Raw genomic sequence first — 16,219 nt, forward strand, 5'->3', positions numbered from 1 at the left:
TGAACACCGCATGTCCAAATGATGTACCTACTTTTTGTTCCTGACGTTGCATTTCTTGAGGTACCACACACGGTTTCATGTCTTCACGTACCATAGAAATTGGTTGTACACAGAGTGGTTGATTTTGAGTGTTGCCGAGATTATTGAACACCGCATGTCCAGATGATGTACCCACTTGTGAATCACGATGAGTGTAGGAAACTAGATTGGTTTCTGAGTTGTGAGCATTAACCACAGGTTTTTTTATGCCATCTGGGTAGAGTTCTAAGCCAATTCGCCTCCTTTTCTTTAGTCTGGTGTTCCAAAAGTTCTTGATTTCGTTGTCTGTTCGTCCAGGAATCTAAACCAACACATGAAAGAGATAGCATAGCATGTGAGTTTTTGAGAAAAACTATGAGAAGTAAAAGAACATATTCATACCTCTTGTGCCATTTTGGCCCATTTATTTCCCATCAATGCATGCAACTGAATGACTTTGTTTTGTTCTTCTTTGCTGAATGCACCTCTCCTCAAATCTGGTCTCAGATGATTTGTCCACCTTAAACGACAACTTTTGCCACAACGAAGAAGTCCAGTGTTTTGCTGCACTATGTTCCAATTTCCTGGTCCATGTCTTGTCACATATGCTGCTAGTATTGCATCTTCTTCCGCTGTCCATGGCCCTTTCTTTAAATTATTTTCCGATGACTGATTGTCATTACTTCTATCCTCACCTGATGAGAACGAGGACATGTTGCTATAAAGTAGAGAACTCAAAGCTACTGAATAATCTAATACATTAAGATAGAAGTCAAAGTTAGTGAATAATCTAATACATTAAGATATAAATAGGGTTAGTGAATAATCTAATATATTAAGATATAGGGTCCAAATTTATCTAAAACACATTTACGTTGATTTGTGACCTAATGTAACAATATTATACTAATTTTTTTAGGGTTATTATTAAATTCGTAATGCTTCATATATATTATTTCGTTTTTATTATAAGTAGTAATTTGTATCTCCACATACATCATTATATTTTATTTAAAACGAGTCAACATTAGCTTAAATCAAGCTTTTAATTTTGACGCGAACTTAATTGGATGTAGACTTATAAAACTTTAAGAGTCATATTACATTATGAAATATTAGGGGTATCATAATTAAAGCATAAAATATTATGAGTGTTAAAACTTTGTAAATATCTATGAATAAGAGAGATATAAGATATATGATAGATATAAGAAATATATTACAAGAAGAATGTATTATTTTATTTTATTCATCTATTTTCTTTATTTCTTTATATATAAAACAAAATGTAACATAATATAAAATAAAACTTTATTTGATTTTTTCTAAAAATAAAATCATAAAATTATTTATCCAAAATTTTTTTCTTTTCAAACATGAATTTAAGCGAAATACAAATTTAAATGAGTATAAACTTAAACGAATGTTTAAGTATATGAAACTATGGTCTAATTAATATCTAGTTTTAGACAAAAAAAAATTAAGAGAAACACTTGTACACTCTTAAGAAAAATTTAAGAGATTACCAAAAAACACACCTTTCTCTTCACCAACTAGTTCAACCTATATAACTTATATAACTTCACTGACACTGATTTCTGATACTGTTGAAATCCTGCAACTTTGAAAAATAAAAAACAACTTGTTCAGTCAACTTTTTAAATCATGACACAGCAAAATGGAAAGAAGTACATTTGCATGATGTAACTTCGAATCAAAATTATGCACGTAACAATAGAACTAGCATAACTAGCTCTTTATTCTTTAGAGTAATGAAAAGTTTCAACACAAATATATATTCAAATATGTATAGAATTGACTTAGTTACTATAAACCAAATGAACTTAAGCAAGAAACCTAATCATTAATCATTAATTATGTACCTCTAAGCAAGTAGAATCAAGGTTGCTGCCATGATTATAGTAATCATAATGGAAATCATCATAGATCACTTTCACTCTTCATATTTGGTGTGTGAAGAACTAGTTTGGTAAATTGAGTAGGATATTAATTGTGAGGGACATGATGATTGTATTTAAATGAGTAACACCTGAATTTGCTACATCTTCTGTTATCTATTAATATTATCATGATATAATAACTGCTATCAGTATCTTCAATCAGTTTAAATATCAATATTCATATTATATTAATATAACAAAGATAATGAAGTTTAAGTATATCGATAAAAAATTTAAATTTTAAATTGAGGTTTAAGTAATGATATAAAAAATTTAAAATTTAAATTGTAAACTAGGTATATCTTAAATGGTCTAATTTAAATTTTATCTCAAAATTTTAAGAAAAATTATAAGAAATAATTTTTTTATCTAGTGGGTTAAGATTTATTAATTAAATATTACCAAGAGAATATTCATTCTTTTGTGGTTAATATTTTTTAAATTCAAATTCTGAGGAGAGATAAATGTCAATATATATATATATATATATATATATATATATATATATATATATATATATATATATATAAACAAATATTTTTTTTTCACATTTTATAATTTTAATTTTATATTTTACGATATATATTTTAAAAATTAACAATTACTTTACATTTTTTCTATACAATATTATCTATTTTCTCTCCTTTTTTTCTATTATTTTCTCAATTTTTCATTCATTTCACTTTACTTTTAGTAAATATAAATTTATTTTATATATTAATTTGATAATATTTATTTCACTTTATTTTAACTATTGATATAACATCATGCATATTTAAAAAAATATGTATACAACACTATATGTGATAACATATGTGTTTATCCAAGTATATATATTTCTAATCATTTTAAAAAAAAGGTACTACTACTAGCTTAAACACAGGCACTATCGCGCTTGTGTATACACATTTTTTAAATATGAATGATATTATATTAGTATGTGATAATAGTGTAATGTTATTAAGTTAATATATAAAATAAATGTATATTTATTAAAAATAAAATGAAATGAATAGAGAGAATAATTGTTGATAAATAAAAAAAAAGAAAAAAAAGAAAACCGTTTTATAAAAAATAGATAAGAGTAATCGTATATTTTAAAAAATTTAATATATAATTATATTGTAAAGGATATAATTGATATTATGAAATGTGACACAAAAGAGAAAATCTCTTTATATACTATTATAAATAATGATTACATGATAAAATATTCAATGATACAATGAGTCGGTTTCCTGTACAATTTGTTTTTATTTTTTTTTTTAAAATATAATTAAGATTCAAATAAAAATATTAATTGCTATCCGTTTATATTTTGTTTACTTTTTAAATTTAATTAAGAATAAATTATAAACATAAATATTTAAAAAAATATATATAGATAGTATATATACGGCAATTAAAAAATTAAGAAACATTTTTTATTTATTTTTATTTATTCAATATAAGAAGTGTCAAAATGTAAAAACTAAACAACGAAAAAAAAATTATATCTACCGGTATATATTTATAATCTATAATTATATATAAAAAAATTCTCTCGTTTATGTTTAAATTATTTATTTTTAATTTATTTTTTATAATATAATTATTTATTTAATTTTTAAAGATTAATAATTACTTTAACATATATTTTATAAAATTATCCTAACATTTATTTATTTTTTATTAATTAATTTTTTTTATTTTCTTCATTTATTTTACTTTTTCTAAATAAATATAAATTTACTTTATTTATTAAATTAATAATATTATAATAATATTACTTCCTAATATAATATGAATAAATAAATATAAATTCATTTTACATATTAATATAATAATATTATAATAATATTACTTATTAATATAGTATCATATGTATCGAAGACAGGTGTTTATTATAACCGTTATAGTTATAAAACATAGTTATATATATTTAAAGATAATTTTGAAAATAAAAATTTATATAGATACCAATAGTTTTAATCATTTAATAAAATTATTCCAATATCGTATTTGGTATAAGTATACAAAATTTAACATAAATATGTATATTTATTATTATACATTTTAGAATATTTTTTACATTGATAGTAATTTGTATATCGTTAATGAAAATATATTTCAAGAAAACATGAATTATATCATAATTTTTTTAAAATTACAGTATTGGTTATTAATTTCATATGACAGTAACGTGCTGATTATGTATATGATGAATTTTGAAAAAGATTAGAATAAAAATAAAGGATAGAAATATGTAATAGCTATATGTATGCCTTAAACCCAAATAATTAATTTCTTTTATAAATAAAAAATTGGTTTGACCGAAGGTTAATAATAGTAGATATTTAATTCTCAAATTTATTATTAAACTAATATAAAAGTTCAATATAATATTTATAACTTTTAAAGGATCATGACTCTGAAAAATAATAAAAGATAAATATTAGTAGGTATTTTATCTTAAAAGATATGATTACTGACAATACTGATACATTACATTACTGATACATTTTCAAATATATACATCTTTAACTATGATCTCAAATTCAAATACGGAGCACTCTATCACTTCACACATATCATACAATGTGATGGAGATAATCAACTAATTATGACAAAACTATGATAAAACACTTAATGATATCCTAATGTAAGTGTGCAAGTAACGGGTTACTCAAGTTTAGACATACCATAGCGTCTAAGCAAGATGAAGTCGAAGATGCTAAATTGGAAGAGAAGATAAAAAAATAATGGAAAGACCCACATTAAAGCCACTACATAAGAAACCCACTTGGTTTTGATGTCAAATATGAGAAAGGAAGCTGCAGTAAAAGCCAAAACCATAGCACCAACCGAGATGATTAGTAATGGAGGTCCGAAAATCAATCCAGGATGTAAGGTGACAAATTCACTTTCTGAGAATCTTGAGGAAGTGAAATTTGACAAGAAAGATAATATAGACGCAGAAGAAGTGAACAATGCGACTGTATTTGTTAAGATGAAGACAATGAACCAATCACTGTTCTTGTTCTTGTCACCGCCGGGAACCGTGAGAACAGCTGCAAATGCTACTGTAGCATCAAGTGTAGCCACAAGCATCCCAGACTTGGCTGTTACTTTGGCTGCACCTTTTATCTCTTCAGATAATTGTTTGTGTTCATCATAAAATACATCAACTGGTCTCTTCCCCTTATTGTTTCTCATTCTGCTTAGTTCGGAAGGAAAGCTCCTCTCCATACTCTGCTTATCATCGAAAAGTGTGCATTCAGATTTTGTCCAAGTGATGTCACAGAGCAGAAAAGTGGCAGGAAAAAGAATAAGGAAATGAATGGATTCACCTTGAACCATTGGACCTCATTCAGCATTTGCTTGCTTGCTCTTAAACCGGAGAATGATTGGAATTGAAGTGGCAGATGAGCAGCCAAGTGTAGAACGTTGTTTCCATCATTGTCTACTGCAAATAGTAAATGCTCTTTTTTACCATGTACACGTTTGATAGATTTATCAGGATGTCGATATTGAACTAGCAAGTGCAGTAGGTTCCGTCCATTACTGGGATCCTTTATAGTCATGAATAGTTTAAGATTCTGAGTAATAAGCCATCCCGTAGCGTCAATGTTTCCTGATTTTATTGCATCAAGCAGCACCGCTGAGGGTTCATTAATCAACACCATAACCTTTTCTTTTTCCAATAAGCTAACATTCACCCATAACAGCATGAACAATGCCAGACCCTTTGGTGTTGATCCTTCTTTATCATTGTCTTCCACTAATTCCATGTGTAATTCCATGTGTAGTTGGTCAAACAAATTATTAACATGAAAAAAATGGAACAGTTAAATTAAGAATTCATCTTATCTGAATCCCCAGTTTTTTTTTTTTTTTTTATGTTTTCAAGACATATATTCGGAATTGCGAAAGCTTACACAGAATTTCTGAAGGCTTCCGCGCCAGCATATGCAAAGCTGTTAGCTTCTCTTCATCTCTTGCAATGGCGAGTTCAGTTGGACGTTGTCGAAACAATTCCATTGACACACCTAAGGCGCAAAAATTAAATAGCAAGGTTAACGACAAGGTTGTTTGAGATAGTAATTACAAAATGAAAAGGTAAGTAATAAGACCCGGTAATAAATACAAGTTACCAAACATGTTGTTGCTGATGGTCATAAAAAACAGTTTTTCAATATCCTTGTAAGTCATTTTGTCGAGCAGATGGTGGGAGCATAGAAGTTGAACTATTCTGTGATGGGAAGATAAAGCAGCCAAGTGAACCGGAAGCATCTGATCTGAGTTTGGTCTTAGCACATCTTCTGGATTCATAAGCTTAGCCAACTCTTCAACAAAAGTATAGCTCCCTGCACCTGCTGCTACATGAAGAACTGTGTCGTCTCTTGCAGTCAATGGAATGCGTACGCTATTTGGATCCTTTTTAACAATGTCATGCGCTTCTGACCACTTATCCATACGTGCATTCCAGTACAGTTCATAAGAACCTGCAATCCTTCCAAACTTTATTCAATCACTCTCATTACTTCTCCTGTAGTTAATCCTTTTCAACAATATATATAAAACTTACCCTCATATTCTGTACGCTTCATAAATTCATCTGCCGTTATTTTTCTGTTTAAATTTTGGTAATGGTTCTGATCAGCTGTTATTGTAATCTGAATATGGGGCACATCTGAACCTTTCACATCAGGATTCATCATTTTCTACACATAATTGTGGCGGTAAAACCAGAAACTTCATTAGTTTTCCATACATATATAACATTTAAAAGTTTAAGTATCATAATCTAATGGAATATATTATAAGAGTCAAACTTTAATTCAAATTGGAGAATAACACAAATATGGAGAAGAAACGGGAGGCATAGTTGAAGCTAAAATTACAGAGAAGAAAGAAGATAACTTGAAAGTGAGAATTGAGTTTACCTGAGAAATTGAAGTGGTTACAGCATGGTGATTCGTGTGGGCGATGACAGAGGCTATTTATAAATTATAAGATGAAGCATAGTTGAAGCTAAAAACATACATAGAACAAAGAAGATAAAGGTAGGTGCTTCAGTTCTGATTCGATGGAGAATAATACTCTCATATTCTGTTTTAGTCTATTGTTGTCTCAGCTTCTTCTTTGCCTGTCTTTCTCTTTTTTTTTTTTTTTTCTTTTGATAATGACGTTGGAAGCCACATTGATGAGAGATAAAACAATTTATATTATATAATTGTGGTATAAATCTCAATTTACAAGTCGGTTTTGTGAGAATGAATTAGACTTAAACTCACTTCTAATATAACATCAGAGTCAGGTTAGAACCTGTCTTAATGAACTTTTCTGGACATTCTATTTTATACATTATAGGATCACTTACATACCATCATTCTTAGACCTATGCATGAGATATATATATCTCGACATGGAAGTGTGTGTTAAAAGTTTCACATCGATTAAAAATAAAAACATTTCTAGTACATAAAATACCTTTTCTTTTACTTCTGTATTTTTCTTGGTCTTATAGGTTATTTTCTGGAATAAAAATACTCTTTTCAAAATATATAAGAATTGAAAATTTAATAATAAAATACATGGGAAAAAAATTGAGGGTAATATAGTTATAGTAGACGATTTAAGTGGAAATGTGTAATTACTGTTTTTCTTTTTCTGATATCAAAGGTTCTGTCGTGATTGATTGGGACCAAAAGGTAACAAGAAGAAAATCCGAAGAGATATGAGAGATGATACTTTGACGTCTTGTTAAGTTTAAAGTACTTCCTAACAACCTTTATAATATTTATTTATTCAACCATTTATATCTTAATCTAATGTTTTATTATTAATCACAGTTGTCAAATGGTTTTATTTATAAAAGTTGGTGTTAAAATATTTTCTTACATAAGAATTAGATTCTAAACTACATTATTTGATGAACTAGATTTGGTAAGTTAGAGTTGGATAGGAGAATAAAGATAAGTTCAAGCTTTATACTTTTTCAATGGTGTGGACACAACTTTCCCAATGTTTATCAGCATCTGTGTGTGATGTCGGTGTCAATATGAAGCTGGATTATCAGCAACATTTATCAGCTACCATCATCTTTTTCAAAGGTTTTGTTTATCATATATATATATATATATATATATATATATATATATATATATATATATATATATCGGCAAAAAATTGAGTCTTCATTATTATATTATATGAAAGATTTTCTTGACTTAATGTGAAATAAATAGTATCGAGATCAGAAAATCTTTCTAACCATGAAAGTTAACATTTAATTTATAGATTAATATTTTGGAAGTTAACATTTAATTTATAGATAAAATCATTGAGAAAATAATAATCAAATGACCAAAATATTCACTCTCTCCTATTTTTAAAAATATTAGTTAGTTGAAGGACGAACTTAGGATCAATTCTAAGACCATACACTTCAGATTAATTTTGGAATGTCTTATTTATATTCAGGAATTAAGTCGGACGGTACAATATTCATTAACACTCATTCCGGAAACATAAATAATATAATTCTGAAAAATTATTGATTTAAAATTGGTGTAACCAATTTTAATTTAAAGGTAAACTAATACAAAGTAATAGATTTGAATGTATCAAGTAATAAGTGGTGGAGTATCGACCATAAAATGTTTTGTTCGCCTTTTAATAAATAAGGAAATACTTATGGTGCCCCAACATGTATACATATGTATAGAAGATAAAAGAAAACACATTAAAGTCTAAAAAAGGGGTGGGGTGCAGTGCATTAAGGTAGAGGTGCAACAAATGGGAATGCATTCAAGCCCAATAAAAAAGTAAACAAACAGGGCTTCGGGGATGGAAATAAGAGGGGTGCGCGAATTAAGAATCAAAATGGCCCAGAACACACAATGCAACCAACAGGAATTATAATGGGGGTGCACAAAATAAGTATAATTAGCCCAACAAATAACATGAAAGGTGGAGGAAGCAAAATAAATATAATTTTATGATAACGTAGTGGAGTTGATGCTTAAGTTTATGCGAAACGTATATGCCGCATACATCGTAGGTAACATGAATTACCTTTATTTATACCATACATGCATACTTAAGTAGTCTTATTCAAAGAGCGAAAGAGGATTAAAGAGCAACATCCACAGGCTTGAAATCCAGCAACTCTGTGGAGTTAATCCATGACCTCTCCCACACCTTCGCTTCATACACGTTTGTACTCTCACCATCTTTTGCTTCCAAAGTTATATAATACATGAACCCTTCCACCACCTGTTCCTTTGCATCAATCACCCTCACAAACTCCAAATTTGCATTCTGAGACATCAACAAAAATCAATCATGGAATAACGGTTACATAATGTGTTGGATTATATTTTTTCATATATGGTTATAGTTATTGAGAGATTATAATTTCATGTAGATATATAATATTAGTCTTATATTATAAGGCATTTGACATCACTTTAACCTCAAAACCTCTTAAAAACAATCTCCACTACTCAAGGGTGAGTCCCTTATATTTTCTTTCATATGGTATATTTTCTTTCATATGTATGAGTGACCCATTTTGGTTGCGGTTATGTGGTCAGTCACTTCGAACCATCGACTGTTTTAAATTATATATTATTTCATATATTTTAGTTATATATGAGTTATGGTTATAGAGAGATCGTGGTTCTATATATTTAGGTAACATTAGTCTTGCATATATAAGACATTTGACATCACTTTAATCTCAAGATCTTAAAATAATAGTATTATGAATCTTTGTTCTTATATAGTGTTTAACTTTGTCTATTCTATTTAACGGGACACTTGGATTATTCTCGACACAGTGGAACCTACAAAAGGAACAAGAATAAAAGAAAACCTGGTTTTTGTTGTATTGATCAACGGCAAAGCGAGCGAGATTCTCGATGTGAGCGGTGTCGGAAGGAACATCGCTGACTCCACCTCCTTTTGTGTCTGCTGAGACGAGCTTGAATTCAAGCACCTCCTTAGAGTTCAACCATTCTCTCACCCACACTTTGGTTTCATACACGTTCTTGGTTTCACCATCTTTGGCCTCCAAGGTTATGTAGTACAACACGCCACTCACATCTTGCTTTTTTGCACTTATCACTCTCACAAACTCCAAAACCGCATTCTGCTTTTTGTTGTAATCGTCAACGGCGAAGCGAGCCAGATTTTCGATCTCCACGCTGTTGGCAGGCACGTCGGTGATGCCACCTTCAGTTACTGTTGCTGATGCCATGTTTCTCTTCTCTTCATCACTCTCTCTTCTATCCCTCTTTATACCCCAAAATTTATCAAACCTTATCTTGGTTTCAATGAATTTTGAGTGGTAGAGAAACAGTACAATGATCTGAGACGAAAAAAACAAAAATCAATGTATCTCGTTTTTCTGTCTGGTACGAGATTTTATTTTTGGAGCCATTCTTATTTATTACACGTGGATGTTTAAGCCGACGACAAGAATTTCAACCGTAGGTCGTGTTTGCATTTTTTTTTCTCATTTTCAAATAATTGCATATTTTGGTACACTCGATAGTTGTATATTATCTAAGAGAAAGATAAACAAGATTTTAAATACAGCTTCTTCTTAAGTTTTCAAAATATATCTTTTAAGAACACCGTTGGGAGAAAACTCCTATTCTAAATTAAGTTCTTGGATGAATATTTGTGGACACAACTCGCCCAATGTGGAGAACGTGTTTGGATGTATGTGAACAAAATGACTTTTTTGTTGTCATTCTTTAAGTCGTACAAAATATATGAAAGTTACAGCGATATTTAGATTTGTGGACACATATCACCCAATGTTTAGAACGTGTTTGGATGTGAACTTTTGCATGGAGATGTCTTGTAGGGATTTGAGTTACTTTTGTAGGAAGGTGTCTTGTAGGAATATGTGTAAAAGTGGCTTAGTATAATTAATCTCTGACACCCTATAATATAGAGAAGGTTTTTGGTGGTGATGTAGTAATAATTATATATATAAATACAATAATAATTTCTTATATAGAATTAGGTAACATACAGGTTGGAACATCAAGTGTTTCTATCTATATAAATAAAACACTTTTCGCTTGATAAAAATAACATTTTATGAATTTTGAGAGGGGTAATGGTTTTTATTGATGAGGCACTTAAGTTGTTGCGAGAACTTAATGTCCAGGGTTCATCCACACAGTATACCAATCTGATATTAGAGTTCCTTGAGATCTTCACTTGTGTCTGATCCACTAGTTTACTTCATCCTCAATATTTTTATTTTATCCATCTTATGAGCATTGAAGTTAATGCAATAATGGTTTTGCTTACAAGTCAATAATATTATATTATAAAGGATAACGAGATTGTTTAACCGTTGTTTCTCTTACCCACTTTTGACACTCCTTACGTGTCACTAATAATAACCAAATTTCAATTTTTTATGTATGTGCGCGACAGTTTTGGGTGAGAAATTTGAGAATTTAGTGAGCAGCAATTCACTGAAATTTTGGTGAAGAAAGAACCAAAAGGTTCCAACATTCTGAGTGTTAAATGCCTGCAGCGGAATGAAAAGTTAAATGTTTTGTTGCTTCTTTTTGACACCGAAGTGAAAAGGTGAAATTTTTTACATGGAGATTTGCTATCAAGCAATGGAAAAGAATGACTTTTTATTGTGGATGCGTGGGATTTTGTCTTGAAAGCTTTCGTCTTGGTCGTTGTTCGTTTAGAGGAGAGCATTTTGAAAAAGGACAAAAGTCGTTGAAGAACAAAACATTTGAGTTCGGAGTTAATCGTTGGTGTTGTGTACTTTGGTGGTTGGCTTTTTTGGTGGGTGTGTCATAGATTGTGGTGGACCTGTGCTGGGCGTGGTGCTTAGATTTTTGTTCTGTTCGTGGTGAGGAAAATAAAATGGGGGCAAAAACGACATAAAATTGATGAAAGTAGTGTAAAAAATAAGGTATTTTTAGTAGAACCTTTCGATTGTATTTTACATGTGTTAGGACCTAAGATTATGATTTGTTAAATTAATATGTTTCCGTCATTCGTACAAAGCTAAGTATTTAGGTGTTATGAATCAACAATTACGTGTCGAACAAAAGCGATATTTTGAAGACACTCCTTTTTTATGGTTCACATAGTTAAACGGATCGGTAAAGATAAGTCATAACATGTTATCTCTATTATATAATAAATGTGTTGAAAGGAGGGGTGAATTTGCTCTTGACAACAACGGAGTAGTTTAATTTCATTTATTATATGTGTGTTTAAGATTAGGATTAGTGGTCTTGCATGGCTAACTTCCACAGAGATGTATTGCCCATCTGCAATGCCTCATGATAACACGAAGGTTTTCCATTATCAGTTAACAACAAGTAATTTGTTAAAGGAGAGAATATGTGATGAGGCCTAATAACTTTGTTGGATCTCCTCACTTCGACCATTGGGATGACAAGAGTGGTCTATCATGTCTCTTGGACTCTCACTTTCTCATACAAGATCGTCTTTTGTAATGTTCTCTAATACCGCCTTTTCCTTCTTTGCTGGCTTCTTTTTAGTTTCAGAATTTGTCTTATGTTTGAATTTTCATTAAATGTAACGTCTATGCATCTAATGACCTTTCATATCATCTGCCCTATAGCTAATGAAAATGCATTTTTTTGCTTTCGGATTAAGCTTGTCCCTGCCACTTTTGTACGAAGGTGTCTTGTAGGAATTTGAGGTAAGAGTTGGAATCCTATGTGTAAAAGTGGCTTGGTATAATCTCTGACCCTAAACCCTATAGTATAGATTGTTGGATGTGATAAGGCTTTTCAAAATATCCATTTCTTATATAGAATTAGGTATTTGGAACATCAAGTGTTCTATATATATAAATAAAATACTTTTTTTCGTGGTAAGAACGTTTCATGCATTGGGAGGGGGTAAGGGTAAGGGCTTTTATTGGTGAAATAGTTATGTTGTTGCGAGAACTCAATGCCCAAGGTTCGTTTTGTGTACCAATCTGATATTTGAGTTCATTAAGATGTTCACTTGCCACATTTTTTTATCTGGTTTGCTTTGTCTGTTTCACCGTCTCCTATTGTTTGAATCATAATAATCTTTCATGATTAGAATGAATATAATTTGCCTCCCCTCCAAACTTTGTTGCTTCAAGATAAACTTATTTAATCTGTAATGTTATTTTTCCTTCAATAAAAATATGACAATTTTGCTCTTATTCTGAATTATAAAAGAGAAATATAAAAATGAGTCTGTTCCAAAGTAATAACCTTCTAGATGTGAAAAACCGGGTGTTAGTTTGTTTTCTCCATGTAACGAGTGATGGATTTTAGATTACTGGCGACAACACAAAACTCTGTGGTATGATATATATGTTCAGTAATCACAAATTCAAACACAAACAAATTATACAATGAGGTGGAGAATGCAAAGACACGGGAAAATATAGGATAACACATTTAATGATGCTAAAACTTAATGATACTAACGCTAACTTAGGTGTGTGAGCATTAAGTTACCGAAGTTTGGGACGATAGTATTTAGACCAATAGGAGTCGTCGCATAACTTAGATTGAAAGACAATAAACACAAGCAATGGGAAAAATCCCATTGGAGTCACTGCATAAGAAACCCATTTTGTTGTGTGATCAAATATCAGAAAGGATGCTGCAATGAAAGCCACAACCATAGCAGCAACAGATATGATTAGTAACTCAGGTCCAAAAGTCAAGCTGGGATGTAGTGACATGACAAATTCAGTGTTTGCGAATCTTGAAGAAGTGAAATTTGACAAGAAAGAGAGTATGGATGCAGAAGAAGTAAACAATGCGATTGCATTTGTGACGATGAAGACAATGAACCAGACACTGTTCTTATTACCAGGAACCGTGAGAGCAGCTGCAAATGCTACAGTTGCAACAAGTGTTGCCACTACCATCCCTGAATCTGCTATTCCTTTGGCAGATTCTTTGATATCTTTAGATAACTGATTGTGTTCGTCATAAAATACATCAATGGGTGTCTTTCCCTTCTTGTTTCTCATACTCCTTAATTCATCAGGAACACTTCTCTCCGCATCCTATTTATCAACCACAAGTACGTGTCAAGATTTCTTGATTTGATGTCTTATAATACTAATTAGTAAAGAAAGACTGAATAAGAAAAAGGAAATGAATGAATTGACCTCGAACCAACCGAGCTCTCTTTGCATTTGAATTTTTGCACTTAAACCTGAGAATGATTTGAATTCAAGGGGCAAAAGCGCAGCCAAGTGTAGGACGTTGTTACCTTCCTTATCCATTGCTCGTACTAAATCTTGTTTTTTATCATTTATAAACGAATTAAAGATGTCCAAACGTCGATATAGAAGAAACAAATGCATTAGGTTTCGTCCATTAGAGTCCTTTAAAGCTGTGAATATTGCAACACTCTCCATAAAACACCATATTACTTCGTCATCGTTTCCTGATTCGATTGCATCAAACAACACTGCGGATGGTCGAGTAATCAATGGCACAATCTCTTTGGTTTTCTGTTTTCCAACTTCAGTCCAAATCTTCCTCAGCAATTCCATACCCGTTACGGTTGATTGTCCTGTTTCAGCGTCGTCGTGTAATTTTCTCTCTAGATTGGCCCAATAAATGATTAATATGAAAACAAATGAAAAACAAGTCAAATTAAAAGTTGATCTTATGTTAAGCACTTCTTTTTGTTTTATTTCTATATAGAAAGTTCGAAACTCCTGACTTAAATTTGAAAGTGTAAATATTTGCTTGTCAGTTGCTATACGTTTGTATCATGAGACTGATAAACTTAATAAATATATCTAATATATTAGAATTATAAGACTGAATATAGACGATTAAGAAGTAATTGTTATTTAAAAATATATAGATGCATAAATTTCTAAATTAAAAACCTAGATAATGAAGCTTTTTAGAACTTCATAAGGCTTTCGCGCCAGTATATGCAATGATGTTAGCTCTTCTTCATGTCTTGCAAATGTCAATTGAAGTGGACGTTTTTCAAATAATTTAATGGCCACATCTGTGAAATGCACAAATTAATTAGCCATGATGGACTGCATATATAGAAAGCAAGGTAAATAGCGATGATGGACATGTACAAGGTTGTTTGAGATTGTAATTACAAAATGAGGGTTGCCAGAAATATGTATGATGATTTATATATATATATATACACACATATATATATATATATATATATATATATATATATATATATATATATTTTTTGTTGAGAATATTACTTAATATCTTTCTTATTTAAATTAGTTTTTAGGAAATATTTCAGTTTTAAATATATGTTACAGTTTTAGGAAATTAGTTATTATTTTAGACTAGGAGTGAAATATTCTAAATATTTTATACTTGATATTTATTATATTTTGCTCTATATATAGGGTATATCAATAAAATACAAAAACATGTTCCTCCGTGTAACATATCACATATATCTCTCATATATCTCATATCTCTCATATTTTCAAAAGCCCTACAAATCTCAACAACTGGTATCAGAGCCATTGTTCTTACTACCGATAGAATGGAAGGAAATATATCAAATGAAATAGTACCTTCTCTACTTTACACGGTCTTCTTTCTCATCTTGTAATAAAGTGTATCAGGGTTTAAGCATTTTCAAAGACATTCTTATGAGATGAAATGGTATCCTTTTGTAATTGTAATATTGTAAAGTGGCATAGTGGAATAAAGTTTGAATATATATATAGAAGTTCATAACTTCAAATCTAAAATAGACAAAATGGGGTATCCTTTAATTTTCTCACTCTGCTCTCAATTTTTCTAATAAAGTAAAGAAAAACTCCTACCAAATTGAAAATTATATACTGAATCTGATCAAAATAATTTGAACAGATCATTAAATTTGCGATTGAGTTATAGTGTTTAACAGAAGAATTGGTTGACTTGGCTAATTATAGTACAACTAGGTTTAAAAAGGATAAACAAGAGTGTTTAATTAGTTATGCACTTACCAAACTTGTTGTGGTTAATGGTCACAAAAAACAGTTTTTCAATATCCTCGTAATCCATTTTGTCGAGCAGAGGCTGAGAGCATAGAAGTTGCACAATTCTGTGATGGGAAGATAAAGCAGCCAAGTGAACTGGAAGCATCCCATCTGAGTTTCTTTATCAGCACATCTTCTGGACTCATAAGCTTAGCCAACTCTTCAACACAAGTAGTGCTCCCCGCACCTGCTGCTACATGAAGAG

The 16,219-nt window shown here is 30.4% G+C and overlaps 3 protein-coding genes across 3 annotated transcripts; all 3 read right to left on the reverse strand.

The window, feature by feature from the left end:
- Positions 1-4,583: 4,583 nt before the first annotated feature.
- LOC114195592 (ankyrin repeat-containing protein ITN1-like) lies at positions 4,584-7,111 on the reverse strand. The gene is made up of 6 exons (XM_028086111.1): positions 6,905-7,111; positions 6,547-6,682; positions 6,113-6,463; positions 5,897-6,007; positions 5,309-5,739; positions 4,584-5,210 (listed from the first exon to the last, which is right to left on the reverse strand). The coding sequence occupies exons 2-6, from the start codon at positions 6,677-6,679 to the stop codon at positions 4,641-4,643; spliced, it is 1,596 nt and encodes a 531-aa protein (XP_027941912.1). The 5' UTR covers positions 6,680-6,682; positions 6,905-7,111; the 3' UTR covers positions 4,584-4,640.
- Positions 7,112-8,934: 1,823 nt separating this feature from the next.
- LOC114195594 (multicystatin-like) lies at positions 8,935-10,279 on the reverse strand. Its single transcript, XM_028086112.1, has 2 exons — positions 9,841-10,279; positions 8,935-9,284 (listed from the first exon to the last, which is right to left on the reverse strand). The coding sequence occupies exons 1-2, from the start codon at positions 10,222-10,224 to the stop codon at positions 9,096-9,098; spliced, it is 573 nt and encodes a 190-aa protein (XP_027941913.1). The 5' UTR covers positions 10,225-10,279; the 3' UTR covers positions 8,935-9,095.
- A 3,200-nt stretch (positions 10,280-13,479) lies between these two features.
- LOC114195157 (ankyrin repeat-containing protein NPR4-like) lies at positions 13,480-14,538 on the reverse strand. The gene is made up of 2 exons (XM_028085548.1): positions 14,149-14,538; positions 13,480-14,043 (listed from the first exon to the last, which is right to left on the reverse strand). The coding sequence occupies exons 1-2, from the start codon at positions 14,536-14,538 to the stop codon at positions 13,480-13,482; spliced, it is 954 nt and encodes a 317-aa protein (XP_027941349.1).
- Between the last annotated feature and the right edge of the window lie 1,681 nt (positions 14,539-16,219).

Source organism: Vigna unguiculata, chromosome 8 (genome assembly GCF_004118075.2).
Source record: "Vigna unguiculata cultivar IT97K-499-35 chromosome 8, ASM411807v1, whole genome shotgun sequence".
Classification (NCBI taxonomy): Eukaryota; Viridiplantae; Streptophyta; class Magnoliopsida; order Fabales; family Fabaceae; genus Vigna; species Vigna unguiculata.